Here is a 25,748-nt window from a genome sequence, read left to right on the forward strand (position 1 = left end):
CGTTGCAACAGGAACATATAATAACATAATAACTTATATACAAAATGTGTCTTATATTGTTATAAAAAATATTTCATAATCCATTTGTAATCCTAGCCATTACAACCATTAGTATCATACATACTTCGATATATGCCACGATTTGCATGGTCTCAACATTGAAGAGCACGTGTCACACCTGCCAGTAGAAATTCCCTCGTACATTGTCAGTCATCATGTACGCACCACCATACACGCTTGCTTAAACAAAAAAGCAAGTGTTTGCGAAGAGAATTAAAGGCAGGCCGGCACAAAAGCTACCCCGACGATGGCGAGTGGTCATTGTTGTCGGTCCTCCTCTGCGTCACCTCTGGTGCCAAGATGATGTCATAGTCCTTGATATAATAGTCGTCGAACGCGCACGACATGGCGAGTACCGATGATTCTTGGTTGGGCTGCCAAACGAAGTGCACCCCGGGCTCATCAGCGAGGTAGTACATCTAGCCGTTGCACCACCGGATGTGCTACTCCTCTACATAAATCTTGTTCGAGGACACTCACACAACGTCAGCAACGACCGTCGTCCCAGCGCACAAGAATTCATGGTCGGTCAGTAGTGACTTACGTGGGAGGTTGAGCTTCAGGTGGATGATGAGCTGGACGGTGTGACGGCGCCGTTGTCGGATGCGGTGCCCAGAACAACCCGAGAGTCGCCGGTGTTGGCGACGACCATGAGGTCCCCCTATTTGAAGATGGACAGCGCGGTGCAGCCGCTCTGGACCGCGTCCAAGCGACGGCTGTGCCGGAGCTTGCCGAACACACTGACGCATGCGGTCACGTAGTACTGCTTCCAGAGGTCGAACTGGCAGTCGCCAAGCTTCTTTTCGTCGTCGATGAGCGACGCCAACGAGCGCCTCGTGCCAGTGGTGTTTGTTCGAAGTTTACAAGTAAGAAACATGGATTCATCTTTGGCGTTGATTTATGAAAATGACTCACAAGTCAGAGCCATGAAAAAATATTACGGAGAATAAATGTCACACATATAAAAAAATTTAATTTGAAAACATTATTCAAACAAAAGAAATTGCATGCAAGGCTCTTTTTTAAATACTACTCCCTCCATCCAAAAATATAATTCAGGAATCTCGTTGATAATTATCTACTACTACACATTGTGCAAAGGTAGCAGGTGGGCTTGGGGAGAGATGTAGTATATATTTTTACTGTAACAAATATTGATATAAACACACATGTGGTGTAGTGGTAGCTACGAGCACATTTGCTTGTGAGGTCGTAGGTTCAAATCCCATTGGAGCCACATTTGTGTTTTTTAATTTAATTTTAGCTAGGCGTGGGATGCACATGGGAATGGGAATGGGATTTGCGGGAAGGGAGAATGAGAAAGACAATGAGAAAGACAGTGCGGGAATGAGAATGACAGAACACGGAATGGCAGCCTACACCTTACCGCCTTAATAAGTAGTAGAGATTTAAACCACATAGATCTACCATAAATCATAATTCTTTAATCGTAGCTCTGATTTTAGTGGTTTGCGAACCCACGATCTCGTAGCAACGCGTAAAGTATTATTATGCAGTTTATTCTTATGTTTGGTGTTATGTTAATTTTGTCTATACCATGTTGTTTGTATTGCTACGACTAGCGCGAGGTCACGAGTCACCTGAAGATCATCCTGGTACCTGGAATCTCAAGTCACAGGCAAGTTATGCCCTTGATCACTTTTATTTACCAAATAATGTTCTTTATAATTATTCATTCATGCATAGACTTAATTTTGATGGGACCCAATAGGTCAACCTAGTCCGGTTATCCTTTTACCTTGTTCACCCCTAAATCATTTGGGTAGTTTGCTATTGCTCTATATGGTTTTGGGTCTAATATTACATTATGTCCATGTTCCAATTATTCTGTTATTTTATTTATTATTCATGTCAAGATCATTATTTTAAATGGAACATGGAGCTTAACTTGAGAAACACGTGCCACCACAAGGGTGGAATGGGACGCCCTTGGCTGACTAACTAGGAAAGCTAGTGGAGGACTACCTTACCCGATAGGAGCAAGAACAATAGGGGAGTAGGCATGTAGGGAGGCTCCCAGGTTGATTTTGCTGCGATGGCGGTCAGACAGGGGATTCCTGCATTGCTCTTCATAGAAACTGTAGCGAGTTTTCCGAAGCTAGTGGAACATTGTAAAGGCCTCGTAGTGGATCCCTAGCCATTCACCTCGGAAGTGTCTAACGGCCTTGCACACCCTGGCGACATGGGATACACAACTTGTGGGTACAGGGTACAACCTCTGCAGAGTGTAAAACTTGTATACTAGCCGTGCTCACGGTCATGAGCAGCTCAGGGCTCTCGCATGATTAAAATATGGATCTAAATCTAATTTGTCATTTACATTGCATGGGATTTATTATAAATTTTGTTCTATTATTATTATGGTTTGGTATTTACTTACATTTAGTAATTGCTAATAAAATTTGACCAACTTATTAAAAGCAATGCTCAGCTTTAACCCCTATTATTGATCAGCCTTACACTTCACGTGAGCTTTCACATTTGGCGAGTTCATGCACATTATTCCCCACAACTTGTTGAACGATGAACATATGTGAGCTCACCCTTGTTGTCTCATATCCCCCACAGGTCAAGAACAGGATGAGGCGCATGAAGGATGTTGCGATGTGTTCGTGAGAGGTCTAGGCTGTCGTCTCCCAGTCAAGTTTGGGTTGCTAGATCATTATCTCTTTACTAGTAATTATTTATTTATTTGTACAGAACTCTTATTATATATTAAATTTGTGACATTCGTTTCTGTATCATGAGTAAACATATATGTGAGACTTGGTCCCAGCACTTGTTGATTGCGTTCGCGCCCGGGTCCCTAAAACCAGGGTGTGACACAATCACTGCGTTGAGAACCGGCGGCGGCGCTCTCTGCACAGGCGCGGACGGTCCACGGCCAGGGGCCGGACGGTCCGCGACCTAAAGCGGGGCTAGGGTTCCCTGCCTGACGGGCCGGACAGTCCGCGCCTGATGGCCGGACGGTCCGCGCGTACACAGGGGCGACGAAGGTCGCCGGCGGCGCCTGAATCTTGCTCCCGGGATGGACCCCGTCGGAGAGGAGAGATTCTATATGTTGTCTAGGGTCAGCAGGCCGACCTAGACACCTCTAATCGGCGTAGTGCCAAAGAAAAGCGAAGAATTTGGGGATTGAGAGTCTAAAGTAGAACTAAAAAAGAACTAATTCTAACGTCTAAGGTAAAAACGAGAGATAAACTGATTATTGATTCGATTGTTGATGATTAATCAGTTGTATTCCTCTGTATTTATAGAGGAGGGGGCTGGACCCGTTACAAACAAATTTCCCGAGTTAATTCCGCGAATCTAACCAACAACTGTAGCAAGAAACTCGGAATCCTAACTGACTCTGCTCGCGCGTGGACCGTCCCGTCCGCACGGTCATTTTGGTGCCCAAGAGTGTGTGTGAACTTTTTTTTCTCCTTTGAAGCATGTTCGATCGGCATGATTAGAGATGGCAATGGGTACCCGAAACCCGAAACCCGATGGGTTTTTACCCTATTAGGGTACGGGTTTGGGTCAATTTTCATACCCATGGGTTTGTTAATGAGCATAAATCTATACCCAGCGGGTTTATGGGTACGGGTTTGTTCCTATAGTACCCAAACCCGTGAACCCGTGGGTTTTTTAAACCCGACCAAACCTAGTGCATATTGTCATTTTATTTTATAAACGAACAACAAACTTGTTATTCCTTATTTACTTCATAATTTTTATCAATTGGTGAATGTATCAGTAGTCGGTGAGAGTGTTGCTTGCTTGCTATTATAGTTTTTACTAGCGTTATATATGTGGTGGATGGATAACTTAGTGCAAGGTCACTTAATTATACAACTTATTATTTGTATTTCATTTTCTCTACTAATAATTTTTATACCAAATCATGAACTCGTTGTTCATTACATAAATTTTGGATCATGATATCATTAATCATTACGATACTTATTGATTATGAGAAGAACAAGTATATTGGAGATGAAACCCGCGGGTAACCCATGGGTACCCGTAAACCCGATGGGTACGGGTTTGGGCAAAATCTCAAACCCGTCATGGGTATGGGTTTTTTAATGGGCATAGATATTTTTCACGGGTACGGGTTTGGGACGGCAAAACCCAGCGGGTTTGTACCCGTTGCCATCTCTAGGCATGATCTTGATTTAAACGGACGAGTACTTTTCTCGTTCTATTATTGATGCATTATCAATTCTAACAGCCACAAATCATTGAAAAAACTAGATTCAGTTTATTCACTAATAATGTGGAAATTCTGATGATTTACACATAAATTAAATAAACTAGCACCCTGATCGATCTAAACAAAACTTGGGGGAACGATGACAGTGTACTTTTATCTTGAAATACTCGAAATGATGGTTGTCGAAACTATATAACGCAACAATAAAACCCAGCCGGCGAGGATCCATTCGGTCAGACGTCGAAACAGCCGACGAACAGCTTGACGAGCGCCTCCGTGAACTTGAAGTAGCTGAGGGGAACGGGAACGAGGGGTTCGGTCTTGATGCACGCGCCGTCGTCGACGACCTTGCAGTCGAGAGGCACCCCAAGCCGCTGCAGGTCGAGCGGCTGCGCGGGCTCCTCCTTGACGTCGACGGGGTCGTCGAGGACGGACATGTCACAGCGGATGGCGAGGCAGTCGTCCCCGAGGAACCTCGGCATCTCCAGCTCCGAGCGCTTCATGAACTGGCTGTAGCCCATGGTCTTGTTGCCCTTGTTGGTGAAGGTGGCCGTGCGGGTCCAGCTCTGGGGCCGGTCGTCCGGCGCCCAGCCGGGGCGGCACAGCAGCGAGAACCTGAGCTCGACCACCACGACCTTGCCGTCGTCGTTGTCGTCGGGGCCGCCGCCGACGGTGTCGTCGTCGTCCAGCTTGAGGAAGAGGGAGACGTGGCCCGCGGTGTCCCGGCAGTCGCCGTTGGGGAAGAAGAGGATCTTCCATGCGCGGCCAGCCACCTCGAACCTGCAGGAGTCGATGCTCCTGCCCTTGCCGTACATGGCCTTGATCCGCTTGTAGCCGTCGATCTTGAACATGTGGCACTTGGTGCCGGCCGCGGTGGCCACGGCGGTGGACACGATCACGTCCTCTGCTCTCGCCGTCGACGACATGCACCTGGTGCTGCTGGCGGCATCGGCGGTGGCTACGATCATCTCCGTTGCTCCCGTTGACATTGCTAGATCGGAAAGCGAGCTGTACATGTGGGAGGAGATGGATTGCCTATGTATTGTTGATCGATCGATGGATGGTATGGTTCGTTCGAATAGGATACTGCTGTTTATATAGAGAGCAAGCAGGCCCGCCGGCGGCGCGCGTCTTCACGCTCATGAGGCCTGGCGGGCGGGGGTTGGTAACAGATGCACTACGCTACGTCTGATCAGAGGATAAGTTTGACGGAGTTTATTGCAGGCATGCAATCGCTAGTAACAAACGGACGCCAGGTTGTTACATTACATGCACGGAATCGCCAGGGACAAATGGAGGCATGGTTATGCACGTACGTTTAGATGATCAAAACGACCTTCAATCTAATACTCCAGTCCACAAATATCCACACTGCTTTCAGATCGCACTCTCATGCATGCACCACCTAGTCATTAGGATCGAGTTTCCAGACCCGTTTCTTGTGGCATTAAACAACAAATCTTGCCAAAATGTTTCTAATAGTCTCATTAAATACCGTTCCGTCCCCAAAAAAGAAGCACACAAACTCACGTTATTAAAAAAATCAACACTATAAAGCATACTGTATATATTATTTTATCATAGCAAATAAATATCATTATATTTAATTCATACTAGTTGTCTTACTAAACATGTTGCAGATTAAGAGATGCTAGAAATATTTTTGAAATCAGTTGGCTTTTAAAGTGAGATATGCATGCATGTATTACACTTTAAGACCTAAGAGTGACACTACACCTAGTTAGGCCACATTAAGAAACCCTAGAAGTAATAGTTAGCCAACTAATAAATAATCTCTATCTCTACTATATTAAAGCATCAGTTTCAACATGTTTTTACAAATAATCTCTTATATCTGTTTCACAAATTAACCTGTTGCAGGTCCGTCCCCTCCGCATATAGATGACCCGTTAGCCCGTCAGGCAATTTGGTTAAATCAGCGTAAAATGTTTTTATGTTGCAGGTCCGTCCCCTCCGCATATAGATGACCCGTTAGCCCGTCAGGCAATTTGGTTAAATCAGCGTAAAATGTTAAAAAACAGTGCATGATGTGGGGTTTGAACCCACGCTCTGTTGGAAGAAGGGTGGGAGACACTGGGTGAAGTCGTCTAACCAATATAACATCATGCTTAGATGTTTTTAATATTTAATATAAATTGTACATATGTATATACGATTTTTTTGTAAAATAAAAAATATAATCGTGCCGGGCCGGACCAGCACTACGGCCGAGGCTACGGCCCAAGCACGATATGACGCTCGTGCCGGGCTGGCGCATGCACTATTAAATGGGCCGTGTCTCGGGCTGGCCCGCTAGACACGACTCATTTGGCCATCTATACCTCCGCATGATAATGATAGTCCGCGTCTCAGTTGCCACCACCTTGTTCGTCATCCTGCTTCTTTTCTCTCTCCCCTCATGTCTCATCCGCACCACCCATTCTCGATAGAGGGTGTGGGAGCAGGCGTCTTCTCCCCGTATTCATCCGACACCAGCCCCGAGACTGACTCGCGCAGTGGCTATTGCACGTCCACGAGGACGTTTCACAACATGCGCACACCATCATTTTCGCCGTCGTCGCACGTCTCGTTCGTCTTTCTGGCCTTCGCCCTGTTCTTCCTCCCCAACCTTTTGCCCCCGCCCACGGTCGCAACCGCGAGCCGACCGACGCTCATCGACGCGGGTAGTGCTAGGAATATGGGCCGGGCTTTTCGGGCCAGCACGAGCACGACCCGAAAATAGGAGCCCAAAGCACGGCCCGTCACGAAATAATATGGGTCGGGCTAGCACGGCCCGAAGGAGGGCCTAGGCCGGGCCTCAAATTTTGGCCCGTCGGGCTTCCGGCACGGCCTGCATAGATGGGCCGGGCTTGGGCCGGCACAGCCCAATTAAGCCCAATCTGTTTAATTTCTTTAATTTATTAAGATATCAACTTTATATTGTTGTTATATTTGAAGTTTATGTGGTCAAATGATGCTAGAATTGTTTAATATATTTAATTTAGTAAGCTATGAACTTTATATGATTGTAATATTTTGATTTTATATGGTCAAATATACGGACCGGGCTTGAGCCGGCACGACCCAACGAAGGCACGACATGGTTTAGGGCCAGACTGGGCCATTGTTTTTACACTTCGGGCTGGCACGACAATGCCCAAAAGTTTTTTGGGCTTTCCTAGCCCTAACCCGTTTGGCACGAAGCACGATGGGCTTGGGCGGGGCTGGCTCGGTCCGGCCCAATTCCCAGCACTAGACGCGGGTACGGGGCGAGTCAGTCTTGCTCCTAGCCTTTCTCCATGCGTGCCGCCGAGGAGGACACAGTGGCGCCTGCCACACTTAGGTTATCTTGGCGATGAGGAGTCCAGGTCTGAGATATGTGACACGGTGGCGCCGAGGAGGACACGATGACGCCTGCCACACTTTAATATATCTTTTTAAACATCTGAGACCAGCACTATGTTCTACTATATTAAACACTAGTTTAATCTACATCGTCTGTCTTACTGCCAACATCCTCGACCATGGTCCATCACAACCCCACTCTCGATCCTCGCCCTCTCTAGACCGCCAACTGCTCGTCCTCATCCGTGCCCGCGCCCGCGCCCACGCCCGCATCTCCGCAATCGCTGCCACGCCGCCATCCGAGCGCCCCCCCGTAACCCTCGCAACGGACACACGTCCTCATCCTCGACATGCTGCCCTCGCCACTTTCCCTACCCCTCGTCGTCGTCGTTCCACCGCAATAGAGCGCAATAGCGGTGCCCGTGAAAGGGAAATGTGCCCTTGGACTGTTTCTATATTGTTGTGGTGATTAGATGCACAACACACTATGTGAGAACTAACATGATGTCGAGCAAAGGTATATGAAGCAAATTGTAACACCTCAAAACCATCAACCAAAATAATACATTTAGAATATTAATAGTAATAATAGTAAAGAATTTTTCTTCAAGTGTTTGATTTTATTTGCCTTTAGAATAATTTTTGTTTGCTCATATTTGATTTATGGTTGTTTCGTAGAATTTCTTTTATATTGAAAGTCCAATTAATTAATATAAAAACATTGGTCCAAAAATTAGTATTTTAGTTATAAATAATTTTGGTATAATTATTATGATTTTTAGAAATATTTAAATAAAATAAAAAGGACAAATCAACAAAAACCCCTAATCTAAACCGACCAAACTTGGCCCATTTGCGGCCCAGCCGCCGCGCCACCTCCTCCCTCCCTCCCTCTCTCACCACCAGATGGGGCCCACCCGTCAGGCGTTCCTTCCACCTCGCGCAGCCGTGCCAGGCACGCTCCCACGCCACCCGTGCCGGCCGAGCCGCCTCGGCGTCCCCTCGCCTCTGTGGCGGAACCGCCCGAATTATTCCAGCTTAAGTGCCCAAGTCGCACCCTTAAGGGCAGCAACACACTTAAACAGGAATAACCCGTCAGTCCCTCGGATCTAGTCCGATAAAGCCACTTACCAGGATCGAATACCACTAGCTCACACGAAGGTGAGGCACAGAGAAATACAATAAAACATAATACCACAAATTTATTAAGTATCAATAGTGATTACATTATCGGAGTTTCAAAAATACTAATCATAAATTTTAATGCAGCGGAAATAACTAACGGAGAAAACCGAGTAACATGGCGAAGCCTGGCCATGCTACTCCTCCTGGTCCTCTCCTGTGGAAGCAGTAACCCACTCGACCGTCTATCCCGGTGGCAGAGATGGAGGCTAAGTCACACCAGCAACCAATCAACCTAAGAAGTACCTGCAAAAATTATACCACAAGCAAGGCTGAGTATACTAATACTCAGCTAGACTTACCCGGTGTGAGGAGTCTACTCCTCTACCTCTAGACATGCAGCTGTTTGGCTGAGGGGTTTGGTTTGCCAAAAGCACTAGCTGAGTCTAAAATCAAGTTTTAGCTTTTCAAGTTTTAGTAAGATCCTTTTTAAACTAGATGTGTACCTAGCTAGTCATACATGGTATCAAACATTTTATCAATCAACATCTATTGCCAGTCATCTCATTTCCACTTATTACTCAATGCAGTACAATGGATCAAGCAGTCTCATTAGCTGCGAGAAGCAGACGATTCGAATCGAGTTTTATCCTTGCAAGGTAAACCTAAACACACGACATGCAGGGGCACTCCGTCCCCACACACATCAACCGTCCCCATCGATTCCCTGGCAACAGATCAGGGCTCACCGCCTTGGCGTACAATGCCTCACTGACCCCGACTACCGTCGTGCAGTGACCGCACTTGTACCCACCATAACCGGAATGGGAGACCACGTCTCAGGTCGCGTGAGGGGCAAAGTCTGTGGGCAGGTTCACTCAGGTACTAGGCTTACCGATTTACCATATTTTTCGGTATGTGTTTAGTACGTTCAAACGCTTGACACAGGTATCCGCACGTTAATCCTTATTCCAATTTTCATCTCGTAGACCACGCGTCCCCATGGACCCGTGTCCATAGACCATCATCATTCTGTTATCAAAGTGGATACAACCAATTCCTGACCTCGCGCGAGTGCTAGAAAAATCACTCGTCTTCTACCGAGATCCCTAATTAGCAAAGCAGCTACTCGACCTAGCATACTAGTATCCATCTCAAAAGGAATTCCTGAGATCATGCAACTAGGGTTTCAGGCAACTCCTACACTTAAGTGCACAGTACAAGCCTACAAACATTAAGTGCAGTAAAATAGCATATATAACGGTTATGCATAAAACCGGGGCTTGCCTTTAATTTAACACTTAGATAGTGTTTGCTGCGGGAGGGTACTCGCTCGACGAGCATCCACTGGTTATGTCCATCCTTCTTTGGGGTCGTCCACCAATTGCATCTTGTGGTTGGCACCACGTCAGTTGCTCGATCGGCATCTCTCGGTCCTAAATGAGATGCAAGATGCATATGGATGAATATGGTGAAAAATATCACAAGATATATAATACATGGTAGCGAACTAAACACCAATTAGTAAGATACTGCAACGACTATACGCAAGCGCTAGCTATTCGTACGTTATCAACGTTCATCATTAACACCATTAACAAGACGGCCACATTTTGTATATTTACACAACACAACTACGACAATCACAAGTACACACATTTATTTAACTTGCTATGGCTTTTCCTTATTTCTTCTATTTATCACACAAAAGCATCACCGACCACACAAGTCCAACCAAGACAACGTAAGTTTGAATACGACATCGACATTAATAACTACGGAACTCTTATCCACCCTCAACTATAGCAAGCAAGCACATTAATCATGGAACACATGTCAACCTAAGTTTAGCCATTACAATTCTATATCTGTTAAGTGCTAACTACGCATTTTTAGTCAAACGGGGTGAACTAACAATTAATTGAGCACATGCAGATTTTTAGGACAGCAGCACAGTAGTTACTAGTTTTAATCATATCTCTTCAAATATTAATCCAAAAATAGCAAATTAAGACTTTCTAGAAAGCTTAAAAAGTTCTCTACGACTTTGGTATTGTCATCACAGCATGATTAAACACTTAGCAAGGTCAAAAGGTGTTAACACAACAGCGCTGTCCAGATTTGGACAGATTCAGACTTGTGAATTTAAAAATTCATAACTGAAGATTCAGGCATCCAAACAAGGTGATCCTAGACTTTCTGGAAAGTTAATAAAATGTTCTACAAATTATTTATAAACATCCCTGGCTGGTTTAGCATGTATCAAGGGTAAAATATACTATGAAGGCTGTGCTGTCCAAAACTGGACAGATTCAGTCTTCGCACTTCAAACACATGTAACTTAATCTTCAGACCACCAAAAATAGTGATCCAAGACTTTTTGGAAAGCTTGGGAAAAGTGCTACATAACTTTTATAATCACCAAGAAGTGATTCCAGGTTTAATCAAATCAAACATTACAGTTTTCGAAATCTGTTCAGATAGAGGACAAAACAAAACAACCAGTTTGTGAATTTCATAACTCTTAAACCGTCAGGCCTATGGTTATGAAATTTTAACACAAGCAAGATGAGAAAAGCATCTACAACTTTCTTGTGAACACAAATAACTGATTTCAACATTAACTTAAGAAACCATTGCAATTTCTGAAATCTGTTCTGAAATTCGACAGATTCAGATGCTGGGCTTGTGAAAAACACAACTCCTAAACGATCAGGTTTATGGCTGTCAAATTTTAGTACAAGCAAGATAATAATGTTATCTACAACTCTTCTACATGACGTTTCTACAGAAAACATGATTTGGTTTATCAAACAAACAGCACAACTAAAACAGTGCGTGCAGCCCAAAACAGCAATCAATAAATTTCAGCTCCTATACAATTCAAAAATTGCCATGTTCTAGAGACTTAAATCATTCTAACACTTTGACAAGTGTTAGAGTTAAAATAACTAAGTGAGAACTAACATGTAGACTTACTAATTTTTATACAAGTTATTTTGCGCACTAAAAGTACCATACTCAACTAATCAACGCATTGACCACAATCATCAAATTCGGCATATATGTATATCGAAGCGCTTTTCACCCACTAGTTCTTATTTTAGCTTAGACACCACATGAGCACTTCTAATTTTTACCCGTGATCATAACCATACACATTTAGACTACAACAAGCAAATCGTCATGACTACGAGCCTAACTAAAGCCCTCTAACAATTTGGCTAACTAGAGCAACGATCTAGCCCTTCTATGCAACCTACTCGTCGGATAGCCTATTGTTATCACAATCCGAGACACAACATATACTACAACATTTTTATAAACATTTATATTCACAAGTATTTTCGCAAACCGACCAAAGCATACGAATCGTAACCCACTAATCTCCAAATCGAAATCACCATGCATTTGCTTCCCAAACCGTGAACACATACACGTTTATCATATGAACAGAACATTCCAATAATTATTCTAAAGCGACTAACTTCATTACACAACTTGTATCACGATCCTATTTGATTTACTTGAAGTGTCTACTCGAAATCGTGAGCACAATCATACACTATATGCGAAGCATAATTTAACGAACGCGCGATATGCATCGACACGACTCGACTTATAAATATAGAGAAAGCGATGACTACTTTGGCATGTCACCACCTCTCTAATTAGGCCAAAACAATTTCTACCATCGACTAAGAGTCGCAAGCATTAAATACCTTACTACTTTACATGCACAAATAAACTTCAACTTAACACAACTGACGCCGATGGGATTTTTACTAAACTCATCATACGCATAACTCTGTCTCGCATACAACCATATGATGGCGTGCACTCGAGACACTTCAAGCAATGTGGCGCGATCACTAATATAAATGAACTCCGACACTCATGTCCTAACGATACATCCTCCACGCAAACGAGCATTTTCTAAACTACTCGCCACATCAATAAATATATCCCCTCTAAAATTACGAATCCCATCACATTGCTTAAAACAATACACTTTTCGCATAAACACATATCGATGCATTTCCCAAAACAAAATCCACATTTTGTAACTTAGTTTTCGTATTAAACAACGCATCACATATTTTCCTATCAAAATAAAAATACCCGAGTTCTTTTCTGTTTCATTTTCTTTCGCCACGAACGTCAATCCATACAAATACATTTTCTTACACATGCACAACATAGACCAAAGCTTAAACAGATTAATCCACAAAATACCAAGTGAACAACCTGGACGAATCGAGGCTAGTCACATGGGTTGTCCACAAGGCTTGGCATTTCGTCGAACGGCCAAGCGCGGAGCGCGACTTTGATGGTGGCTGCGATAATACACGAGTTTAGGGACTTGGCATATCGTCCACACCATGGATACAAAAACAGCAAGGGTAGCGGAATGTCTCACCGAGGGTCGATGACATCGCGAGCGGGTCTGCGCCAAAAACAGCAAACGCCCGGCGAGCGTCACGGCGTGCTGTCTACCGGGCTTCACGAAACAGCGAGCCGGCAGCATGCGGCTTGCTGCACATTTTTACGAACAGCCGGCGGGCGCCACGGAGAACAGTGAGGAGGGGGCTCGCTGTTTGCAGAGGAGGGCACAGGGAAAAAAAATGGAGCAGGGAGGGGAGAAAGTTTCCTGCTGCTGGGCAGCCATGGTCGGCGACAGCAGGGAGCTGGCCACCCTTGACGCGAGCAGGGGGGCGTCCATGGAGGTAGCTGTGCTCGGCCACCATGGAAAAGAGTAGGATCTGCTGGTGTAGAGAGTGCTCAGTGCTGGAGGAGCTCGCCTAGGAGATGGGAGTGCAGAGCTCCAAGGACTGGAGGAGGGGGGGGGGGGGGCAGAAACCGTACAGAGCACCGGTCACCCAGGAACAAGGGGGGCGCCGATCTCCATGGAAGATGGTCGGCCATGGGCGACGGCGGGCCACTGCTCGAGTTCGGACCCGGAGAAACTGCTCTGCGCGGTGGAGCCAGGGGGAGGGATCGCTGTGCAGGGCCGGACGGCCATGGGCAGAAAAAGGGAGGGAGGAAGGGCGTTGTCCCTGCTACAAGGGTGCCGAGCGCCATGGCTGGCCGAGGGGAAGAAGTGGAGGAGCTGAGCTCCCTGCTGGCTGCTCGCCGTGAACAGCAGAGGGAGGGAGGAAGGTTCCTGCGCCAGGAACAGAGGAAGAAGAAAGCTGCGCGTGAGAGAAAAAAAAGAGAAGAGAGAGTGGCGGCTAGGGAAAAATGGAGGGGTGGGAGTGGAAAATGACCAAGTGAGCACCCCTATTTATAGAAGAAGCCCTAGGGTTAGGGTTTCTTAGTGGGCCAAATGGGCTGGGTTGGGCCTGGCCCAAAACACGTACTTGGGCCGCGCTAATTTATTTTCCAAAATAAAAATGCTCCCGCGGAATTCGTTTGTACGCAAAACAGCGTGAACTAGAGTTCGGACGAACGGACGGTCGAGCGATTAATTCGGCCGAGAGTTTGATTTGAATTTGCTCGGAAATAATTCCCTACGCATGATTCGAAAATAATTTGTCTCGGAATACGACCGGCTTTCAGATTTGTAGTCGGAGAAGGCGAAGTGTGATAATTTAAAATCGCTGTCGATACGGGGTTTTGAATTCGGTTCGGACATGAGATATTTGGCCGAGTCGAGTAAGAAATAATTAGAGGACGACGTACTGAGTATTCCGTGTGAGAGTACGGAGTCGGATTAATTTTTGGACATAGATCGAAGGTTGAGGATTTAGACTCGGGCACAGCTCCACTAACAATAGTCGAGTGTTTTGATTAAATTATCTTTAGACAAGATTTTATAAATCGAGATTGATTAACGATTTGGCATTCGAGCCGAGAAATAAAAAGTTTTAACAGGCTCCAAAACTGGTTGTTTCTCGTGATCGATTAACTCCGAATTCGGTGAACTTCCATGAGAAAGCCTCATAGACAGAGATAGACACGATCGAGAAATAGAAATTTTCACTGAGCATTCGCGTTAGGGACAAATCTCCCGTCATAACACGAAACTGACACCTGGGGTGTCACAGCCTCCCCACGCCCAAAACTGTCGAACCCCTCTCCCTTCCTCTTCTCCCCCATTCACTCCCCACCCCCGCTCTCCATCAAAGAGTAACCAGCGCCATTAATGGCCGATTGATGGAGCCACCAGCGTCCCTTCTCCTCCCTCGGTGCCCCTTCCCTTCCCCCTCTCTCTCTCTATAAAAGGACCGGCCGAGCCGGAGCTCTCTCCCCACGCCCAAGCCTCTCCCTCACTCTCTCTTATCTGCGCTCGCGCTCTACTCACCGGACCTCACGACCGTTTGCCGGAGCCCCTGTGCGCTTCACCGTCCGCAGTGTCGTGCCCTGCCTCGTCGCGCGCGCCCGTGCCGTGCCACCTTGTCCCAGCCAAGACATGCCGGAGTTCCGTTCCCCCCATCGCCGAGCCCTCCCTACACACGAGCTAGCCCGAGGTAGAAGATGATGGTTTTGTGTTTTAGCCCCTGGATTTTGTATAAATTTTGTTTAGTCCAGAAACAATTAAAAAGAGATCCCAGTTTATTTCTTGCTACACCCTGATGTATATGCTTAATTGTGAACCAGCCCCTGCAACAATATTTTGGACATGAGTATTATTTTATATTTCGAAAATAAATAATGTCACGATTCACTAACTTGGTGATTTAAATACTAGAAACGTTTGCGATTAACTTCTCATTTTAGCGCATAAAACAATATTATATTAGTAGATGTTTAAGTATAGTTTTACTAATATAGGAAATTGAAAGAGGTACTAGGCCACATCTTCTTGGTCATATTAAAATTTAGATTTTTACTAGTTACGATATATGTGTTCATATGCATATCGCTTATTCACTAAGAATTAGTAAAATATCTATTTATATCGAAATAACCAGGATTATGTTACTAAAGTCCAAAATTAGTAATTTACATTAGTTCTTAGAATATTAATGTTATGTGATTTATAAATAAACATTTTAGTGACACATATAATTTCTATTTATAAAATAAAAGATAAAACCCAAAAGGCTATTATTAGTCATAAAGAAAATAATTAATTAGTAGTCATTTTTCCGTAAAATTTGTCAAGTCATTTTATCTACGCTATATTAGATAAAATAGCTTAGTAGTCACATGCCCATATAATTTTCTTCAATGATAACTCAAAGTGGAAAATTTAGTGGATTAATAAAATAGTTATGATTTAGACATTATTTATAAGTATAGTTGTGTGATATGTGATTGTTTATGTAATGGTGAATGTTACCCATGTAATGGTGTATGTTTATTTATTTGACGTATATATTCTTTTGTATGTACGATATGTGAATCGATGTTAGAAGATGACTGTGAGGTAGACGAACAAAACTCGTTCGAGGACGACCCATAGGACACGTTCGAGCAAGGCAAGTGGATTCTCCCTCTGCATTTCTATTTGTACCCAAATAATGCATATAATAATGTTTACTTTTCGGATATTGCATAGTTTGATGGGATTTGCCTAAATAAGGATTTTCTAGAATTATCAACTGAGAGCACCTAGAGGGGGGAGGTGAATAGGTGATCCAACAAAATTCAATACTAATAACACAGACTTGGTTTATAATATGTTAGTTAGATTAAACCAAGTGGTTATAAAACGACTTCTTGAGATGGAATCAATCACACAGAAAAGCAACACAAGAGACACGTTGTTTTATACCGTGGTTTGGCCAGGTAACACTTGCCTACTTCCACGTTGTGGCGTCCCAATGGATGAGGGTTGCACTCAACCCCTTTCAAGTGATCCAATGATCAACTTGAATACCACGGTCTTTTCTTTTTATAGTTCTCTTCCCATTTGCGAGGAATCTCCACAAGTTGGAGCCTCTCGCCCTTACAATATTGATCACACAAGAAGCACAGAAGTAAGGGAGGGAAAGCAACACACGCAAGACTCAAATCGCAGCAAACACAAGCACAAAAGCCAAGACATGAGCACGAGATCACGACGCAAGGAGTTTACAACTCGAACGGTGCTCAAATCTCTAACACTATGAACTGATTGCGTGATTGTGGAGTCTGGGAGTCTTAGGATGTTAAGTGAATGCTTGGTATCTTGCTCCATGCGCCTAGGGGTCTCTTTTATAGCCCCAAGGCAGCTAGGAGCCGTTGGAGATCAGCTTGGAAGGCAATTATTGCCTTCTGTTGGGTGGTGCACCGGACAGTCCGGTGCACCACCGGACATGAACAGTACTTGTCCGGTGCTCGATCTCCTTCCTTTTCTGGCGAAGCCAACCATTGGACCTTTGGTCCCGTTGGCGCACCGGACAGTCCGGTGTGACCATCCGATCGTTGGCTCAGCCACGTGTCACCCGTTGATCGCGCAGATGACCGTTGGTCGCGGGCGCCGTTGGCTCACCGGATAGTCCGGTGAATTTTAGCCGCGGCGCCTTCTCTTTTTCCCGAGAGCGACGAGTTCGTCGACGAAGTGCTTGGGTGCGGGCGCTGACGACTCACCGGACAGTACGGTGCACCACCGGACAGTCTGGTGATTTATAGCCACGTCGCCTCGCCGATTCCCGAGAGCAGCCACTTCGCCGCCAGGCCAGCCTGGGCACCAGACACTATCCTGTGACCTCCAGACAATTCGGTGTGCCAGGCTGGTGCTGGTTTGGCTGGTCACAGCCACTTCTTCTTCAGCCCTTTTTCTCTTTTCTTGGCCATGTCTCTAGCACTTAGATAAACATGTTAGTATCCAAAAACAATTTTCTAAGTCCGGAGACATACCTTGTTCCTTGATTTGTATCTTGGCACTTATAAACTTAAAACAATGTGTTGGACATCTAATCACCAAAACAATTATAGAAATAGCCCAAGGGCACATTTCCCTTTCAATCTCCCCCATTTTGGTGATTTATGACAACACATTAAAAAGCAACTAAGAAGTGCAAATTTGAGACCAAATTTTTCTTCACTTAGTATTTGGCATATTTGGATCACAATTGCCACCACTTGGTTTGTTTTTGCAAATCAAATTATTTTTCCAATCTCTAAGTCAAACGCGCTTGTTTGGGCAACTAGAGAGATATTCCAAGAGTAAAATTGATCAAGTGCCAAAAACTCCCACTTTTCTCCATAATCAAAATTCTCCCCCATAAGAGATCAAATTTTGCACTAAGAGTTATTTGGATAAAATACAAATTCTAACTCTACTATTTTCAAAATTCACAAGTGGTTGGCTGATCCATTTGCTTTGGCCTGAATTTCTCCCCCTTTGGCATTAATCACCGAAACGGGAAAACTTTTGGCCCTTTAACCCCATTGCCTCACCAAAATGTCAAATGGAAGTGAACAGGCAATGAGAACACGAAATGGAACTTAGGACAAAATACATAGTACCGGAATGCAGTGGAAGCTCTTTCCTTTCCAAGTTCACTTTCCCTTTCAATGTGCCTTCAAGACTACATCAAGTGCATTCAAACAAGCATGTTAGTCTCAAAGGAGTCAAGTTGTAGCTCATCTCCCCCTAAATATGTGCATCATTTGCATACGGACTTGTGAGGTCCGGGGATGACTTGTACAACTTGAGCATCATAAATAAGCAATAAATGATGTAAATGCTCAAAGTAACATGATCAAAGGCATGAAACAGATGTATGCTATAGAAAAATCTAAGTTACGCGAATCTAAGACATTTAGCTCACTACGCAACCTGCAAAACCTTTTCTCATCTAAAGGCTTGGTGAAGATATCAGTTAGCTGGTTCTCGGTGCTAATATGGTAAATGTCGATATCTCCCCTTTGCTGGTGGTCTCTCAGGAAGTGATGTCGGATGTCTATGTGCTTAGTGCGGCTGTGTTCAACAGGGTTATCCGCCAAGCGGATTGCACTCTCATTGTCACATAGGAGTGGGACTTTGCTCAGATTGTAGCCAAAGTCCCGGAGGGTTTGCCTCATCCAAAGCAGTTGCGCGCAGCACTGTCCTGCGGCAACGTACTCGGCCTCAGCGGTGGATAGGGCAATAGATGTTTGTTTCTTGGAGCTCTAGGACACCAGGGACCTTCCTAGAAATTGGCACGTTCCTGATGTGCTCTTCCTATCAACCTTGCACCCGACATAGTCGAAATCTGAGTATCCGATTAAGTCAAAGGTAGACCCCTTTGGATACCAGATCCCGAAGCAAGGCGTAGAAACTAAATACCTAAGAATTCGCTTAACGGCCACAAGGTGACACTCCTTGGGGTCGGATTGAAATCTAGCACACATGCATACACTAAGCATACTGTCCGGTCTACTAGCACAAAGATAAATAATGAACCTATCATTGACCGGTATGCCTTTTGATCAACGGACTTACCTCCTTTGTTGAGGTCAAGATGTCTGTCAGTTCCCATCGGTGTCTTCGCGGGCTTAGCATCCTTCATCCCAAACCTCTTGAGAAGATCTTGAGTGTACTTCGTTTGGGAGATGAAGGTGCCGTCCTTGAGTTGCTTCACTTGGAATCCAAGGAAGTAGGTCAAGTCGCCCATCATCGACATCTCGAACTTTTGCATCATTACCCTGCTAAACTCCTCACAAGACTTTTGGTTAGTAGAACCAAATATTATGTCATCGACATAGATTTGCCAAACAAAAAGATCACCATTACAAGTCTTTGTGAAAAGAGTGGGATCAGCTTTCTCAACCTTGAAAGCATTAGAAATAAGAAAATTTCTAAGGCATTCATACCATGCTCTTGGGGCTTGCTTAAGTCCATGGAGCGCCTTAGAGATCTTATATACATGGTCGAGATACCTGTCATCCTCAAAGCTAGGGGGTTGTTCCACGTATACCTCTTCCTTGATTGGTCCATTTAGGAAAGCACTCTTCACGTCCATTTGAAACAACTTAAAGGAATGGTGAGCAGCATAGGCTAATAAAATCCGAATTGATTCTAACCTAGCCACAGGAGCAAAAGTCTCCTCAAATTCCAAACTTGCGACTTGGGCATAACCTTTTGCCACAAGTCGAGCCTTGTTTCTTGTCACCACTCCGTGCTCGTCTTGCTTGTTGCGGAACACCCACTTGGTTCCCACAATGTTTTGCTTTGGACATGGCACCAGGCTCCAGACTTCATTCCTTTTGAAGTTGTTGAGCTCTTCCTGCATGGCCAACACCCAGTCCTGCAAGGCCTCTTCTATCCTGAAAGGCTCAACAGAAGAGACAAACGAGTAATGCTCACAAAAATTAGCTAATCGTGAGCGAGTAGTTACTCCCTTGCTGATGTCACCCAGAATCTGATTGACGGGGTGATGTCTTTGGATCGTCGCTCAGACTTGGGTTGGAGGGGCTCGTGGTGCTTCTTCCTCCATAACATGTTCTTCCTGTGCTCCCCCTTGATCTTGCCCCTCTTCTTGAGGTACCTATACATCGTCTTGAGTTGGGGGATGCACCATTGTATAGGAGGAGGGTTGATCTTGTTCTTGTAGTTCCTATGGTCGCACATCACCTATCGCCATAGTTCGCATTGCGGCCGTCGGAACCTCATCCTCATCTACATCATCAAGATCAACTTGCTCTCTTGGAGAGCCATTAGTCTCATCAAATACAACGTCGCTAGAGACTTCAACTAATCCTGATGATTTGTTGAAGACCCTATACGCCTTTGTATTTGAGTCATATCCTAGTAAAAACCCTTCTACTGCCTTGGGAGCAAATTTTGAATGTCTACCTTTCTTCACCAAAATGTAGCATTTGCTCCCAAATACACGGAAATAAGAAACATTGGGTTTGTTACCAGTTAAGAGTTCGTAGGAAGTCTTCTTGAGGAGACGGTGCAGATAGAGCCGGTTTATGGCATGGCAAGCTGTGTTCACAGCTTCCGACCAATACCGCTCAGGCGTCTTGTACTCTCCAAGCATCGTTCTCGCCATGTCGATTAGTGTCCTGTTCTTCCTCTCTACCACACCATTTTGTTGTGGTGTGTAGGGAGCGGAGAACTCGTGCTTGATGCCTTCCTCCTCAAGAAACTCTTCAACTTGAAGATCCTTGAACTCAGACCCATTGTCGCTTCTTATCTTCTTCACCTTTAGCTCAAACTCATTTTGAGCTCTCCTTAAGAAGCGCTTTAGGGTTCCTTTGGTTTCAGATTTGTCCTGTAAAAAAGAATACCCAAGTGAAGCGGGAAAAATCATCAACTATCACAAGACCATACTTACTTCCCCCGATGCTGAGATAGGCAACGGAACTGAAGAGATCCATGTGAAGAAGTTCCAGTGGTCTTGATGTCGTCATCACATTCTTGCTATGATGAGTGCTTCCCACCTGTTTCCCTGCCTGGCATGCTGCACAAGGTCTGTCTTTCTCAAAACAGACATCAGTTAGTCCTAACACATGATCTCCCTTTAGAAGTTTATGAAGGTTCTTCATCCCAACATGTGCTAGATGGCGATGCTAATGCCAACCCATACTAGTCTTAGCGATTAAGCATGCATCTAGATCGGCATTCTCCTTTGAGAAATCAACTAAATAGAGTTTGCCGTCTAATACACCCTTAAAAGCTAATGAACCATCACTCCTTCTAAAGACAGATACATCAATATTTGAAAATAAACAATTGTAGCCCATATGACACAATTGACTTACAGACAGTAAATTGTACCCGAGCGACACTACTAAAAACACATTTGAAATTGAGTGCTCGTTCGTGATGGCTATCTTGCCTAAGCCTTTGACCTTGCCTTGGTTCCCATCTCCAAAGATAATAGTATTCTGGGAATCCCTATTCTTGACGTAGGAGGTGAACATTTTCTTCCCCCCCGTCATGTGGTTTGTGCATCCGCTGTCGATAATCCAGCTTGAGCCCCCGGATGCATAAACCTGCAAGGAATTTAAGCTTGGGTTTTAGGTACCCAACTCTTGTTGGGTCCTACAAGGTTAGTCACAACAATTTTTGGAACCCAAATGCAAGTCTTGTCTCCCTTGCATTTAGATCCCAATTTTCTAGCAACTACTTTTTCATTTTTACATGAAAGCATAAATGAAGTATTGTAGGCATGATAAACAATAGTAGGACCATTGCAAACTTTCCTATGTGCATGGGACATAGCATGATTACGCCTAGGCCTATTTCTACCGTAAGCATAAGTAGAGCTGGAAGCAACCATAGCATGAGAATTATGATAAATAGGTAAAACAGCATGATCATAACTCCTATCATGATGAGAAACATTCTTAACATGAGTATAAAGATAAGCATGGTTCTTTTGATCATGTGAAGACTATGAACTACTAGCCATAGGATCCTTCCCTTTCCTCTTGTTGAGATCGAAAGTCCTCTGGCTTGTTAAGTTCTTGGTTTCCTTTCGAAAACCAAGTCCATCCTTAATTGAGTGGTGTCTACCAACGGTGTAGACATCCCTAGCAAATTTTAGTTTCTCATAATCATTTTTGCAAGTCTTAAGTTGATCATTAAGACTTGCAACATCATTATTTAATTTGGCAATAGTAGCAGCATGTTCATCAAAATCAACGTCTTTACACCTATTGCAAACAACTACATGTCCTACACATGAACTAGTTGCATTTACTTTCTCTAGCTTAGCATTCAAATCATCATTTAACTTCTTTAAGCCAGGATAGATTCATGACAAGTAGACAACTCAGAGGATAACATTTCATTTCTTTTAATTTCTAGAGCAAGAGATTTTTCAACACTAATAAATTTATCATGCTCCTCATACAAAATATCTTCTTGCTTTTCTAGCAATCTATCTTTTTCATTAAGAGCATCAATTAATTCATTTATCTTGTCTACTTTAGTTCTATCTAATCCCTTAAACAAATCATATAGTCTACTTCATCATCAGATGATTCTTCATCACTAGAAGAAGTATACTTGGGAGTGTCCCGAATACATACCTTCTTCTCCTTAGCCATAAGGCACATATGGCGTTCGTTGGGGAAAAGCGAAGATTTGTCGAAGGCCGAGGCAGCCAGTCCTTCATTGTCGGAGTCGGATGAAGAACAGTCAGAGTCCCATTCCTTTCCAAGGTGCGCCTCGCCCTTCGCCTTCCTATAGTTCTTCTTTTTCTCCTTCTTCCCATGCTTTTCTTGTGCCTGGTCATTCTAATTATTGGGACATTGAGCTATAAAATGACCAGTCTTACCGCATTTGAAGCAAGAGTATTTTCCCCTTGACTTGTTCTTGTTGGGGTACTCCTTTCGTCCTTTTAGTGCGGTCTTGAAGCGCTTGATGATGAGCGCCATTTCATCTTCATTGAGCCCGGCAGCCTCCACTTGGGCTACCTTGCTAGGTAGTGCCTCCCTGCTGCTGGTTGCTTTGAGAGCAACGGGCTGCGGCTCGTAGACAGGAAGTGGACCATTCAAGGCGTCATCCACATATCGTGCCTCCTTCACCATCATGCGCCCGCTCACGAATTTTCCGAGGATTTCCTCGGGCGTCATCTTGGTGTACCTGGGGTTCTCACGAATAAGATTTACAAGATGGGGGTCAATAACTATAAATGACTGAGCATGAGTCGGACGACATCATGATCCGTCCATCTTGTACTCCCGTAGCTTCGGATTTTGTTGACCAGGGTCTTGAGCCTGTTGTAGGTCTGTGTTGGCTCCTCTCCCCAGATCATCGCGAACCTCCCCAGCTCGCCTTCCATCAGTTCCATCTTGGTAATCATGGTGGCGTTATTACCCTCATGTGATATCTTGAGAGTATCCTAGATTTTCTTAGCACTATCCAAGCCGCTCACTTTATTGTTAAAAGGGAAATAGTCTCAACATTTCCTATAATCGATTTGGTGTTTGACGACCATCACAAACCTTGTAGACTAACCAGTTTGCCCAGTTGATCATTTCACAGGTGCATAAGTTCATCTACAACTATTCTAAATCGACAGTCCAGAATACCGTAGATTATTCTGGACAGGAGAAGCTTTTTGGAAAAAACACCTACGCGTGGACCGTCTGGGCCCTTGCGGCGGACCGTCCGCGGCACCAAGATGACCCTCGGATAGGAACACTGCAAAAACACAAGTCTACACTACGGACCGTCCGACGGAGAAGCGAGCACCGTCCGAGACCAAGCGTGGACCGTCCGGCCTCAGGCGCGGACCGTCCGGTCGGTGAAAACCAGAAAAACCCGAAGGTGACAGGTTCGGTAAAATGTAATTTTAGCGTCCTCGCGGACCATCCGGGGTGCACGACCGGACCGTCCGTGACTGCTTTATCTGACATCTGACGACGCAGTTAATGCATAGTAGCCGTTGATATAGCCGTTACTGCTGACCGTTGCAATTTCAGTCGTTGATATGCAGGGGCGGACCGTCCGGACCAGGGGCGCGGACCGTCCGCGGTCGGCAGAAAGGGGGCAACGGCTAGGAAGTGGTTGGGGGCTATAAATACAACCCCAACCACCTCCATTCACTTCACCCAAGCACTTCAATCCTCCACATTCAATACAAGAGCTAGCAATCCATTCAAAGAGACAATCAAAGCTTCAAATCTCTCCAAGTTCCACAATTGAGACAAGTGATCATTAGCGATTAGTGACTTGAGAGAGAGTGTGATCTGTGTGTTATTTGTCGCTCTTGTCGCTTGGCTTTTGCAATCGTGCTTTCTTCTTCTCCCATTCTTATTCTCAAGTGACTTGTAATCAAAGCAAGAGACACCAACTGTGTGGTGGTCCTTGCAGGGTCTAAGTGACCCGTTTGATTAAGGAGAAAGCTCACTCGATCTAAGTGACCGTTTGAGAGAGGGAAAGGGTTGAAAGAGACCTGATCTTTGTGACCACCTCAACGGGGACTAGGTTCTTTGGAACCGAACCTCGGTAAAACAAATCACCGTGTTCATCCACTTTATTTCTTGGTTGACTTGTTTTCCCTCTCTTTCGGACTCGGATTTAATTCTAACACTAACCCCGGCTTGTAGTGTGTGCTTAAGTTTGTAAATTTCAGATTCCGCCTATTCACCCCCCCTCTAGGCAACTTTCAATTGGTATCAAAGCCGATACTTCATTAGTGTCTAACCACTCAAAGTGATGTCGGGAGATCACGCTAAGAGGGAGATTATGATCGGCGGTGACAAATCCACAAGCTCGGGAAGAACCCATTCGAGAGAGTCCGGCCACAAGCATAAGGAGGAATCCACTTCCTCCATCAAGTCACAACAGAGAGGTGACAACAAGAAGAAGATGAAGAAAGTGGTCTACTACGAGACCTACTCTTCGTCACCCTCTACCTCCGGCTCCGAATCGACGTCCGTCACTTCTAAGCGCCATGAGCGCAAGAAGTATAGTAAGATGCCCCTCCGCTATCCTTGCATTTCTAAACGCACTCCATTACTTTTCGTTCCCCTAGGAAACCCACCATTTTTTTGATGGTGAGGATTATTGTATGTGGAGTGATAAAATGAGGAATCATCTAACCTCACTCCACAAAAGCATATGGGATATTGTTGAGTATGGAGCGCAGGTACCGAAGGTAGGGGACAAGGACTACGATTCGGACGAGGCCGACCAAATTCGGCACTTTAACTCCCAAGCCACAACTATACTCCTCGCCTCCTTGTGTCGAGAGGAGTACAATAAGGTGCAAGGGTTAAAGACGGCCAAAGAAATTTGGGACGTCCTCAAAACGGCGCACGAAGGGGACGAGGTGACCAAGATCACCAAACGGGAGACGATCGAGGGGGAGCTCGGTCGATTCGTCCTCAACCAAGGAGAGGAGCCACAAGCCATGTACAACCGGCTCAAAACCTTGGTGAATCAAGTGCGCAACCTCGGGAGCACAAAATGGGATGACCATGAAATGGTCAAGGTTATTCTAAGATCACTCGTTTTTCATAATCCTACGCAAGTTCAATTAATACGTGGTGATCCTTGATATAAGCTAATGTCTCCCGAGGAGGTTATAGGAAAGTTTGTGAGCTTTGAATTGATGATCAAAGGCTCCAAACAAATCGTCGAGCAAGGCGCCACCTCCACACCTGAGGTGCGACCCGTCGCATT

At 44.9% G+C, this 25,748-nt stretch overlaps 1 protein-coding gene and 1 long non-coding RNA gene across 2 annotated transcripts; both read right to left on the minus strand.

Annotated features, from left to right (window-relative positions):
* Positions 1-4,310: 4,310 nt before the first annotated feature.
* LOC100277076 (uncharacterized) lies at positions 4,311-5,349 on the minus strand. Its single transcript, NM_001150742.2, is given in 1 exon segment — positions 4,311-5,349. A coding segment is annotated over 1 exon segment (783 nt). The 5' UTR covers positions 5,296-5,349; the 3' UTR covers positions 4,311-4,512.
* Positions 5,350-12,915: 7,566 nt separating this feature from the next.
* Positions 12,916-14,000, minus strand: LOC109945517 (uncharacterized). The gene is made up of 2 exons (XR_002268720.2): positions 13,167-14,000; positions 12,916-13,083 (listed from the first exon to the last, which is right to left on the minus strand). It is a non-coding gene; the product is annotated as an uncharacterized lncRNA (long non-coding RNA).
* Positions 14,001-25,748: the final 11,748 nt, after the last annotated feature.

Source organism: Zea mays, chromosome 4 (assembly GCF_902167145.1).
Source record: "Zea mays cultivar B73 chromosome 4, Zm-B73-REFERENCE-NAM-5.0, whole genome shotgun sequence".
In the NCBI taxonomy this organism is placed as follows: domain Eukaryota; kingdom Viridiplantae; phylum Streptophyta; class Magnoliopsida; order Poales; family Poaceae; genus Zea; species Zea mays.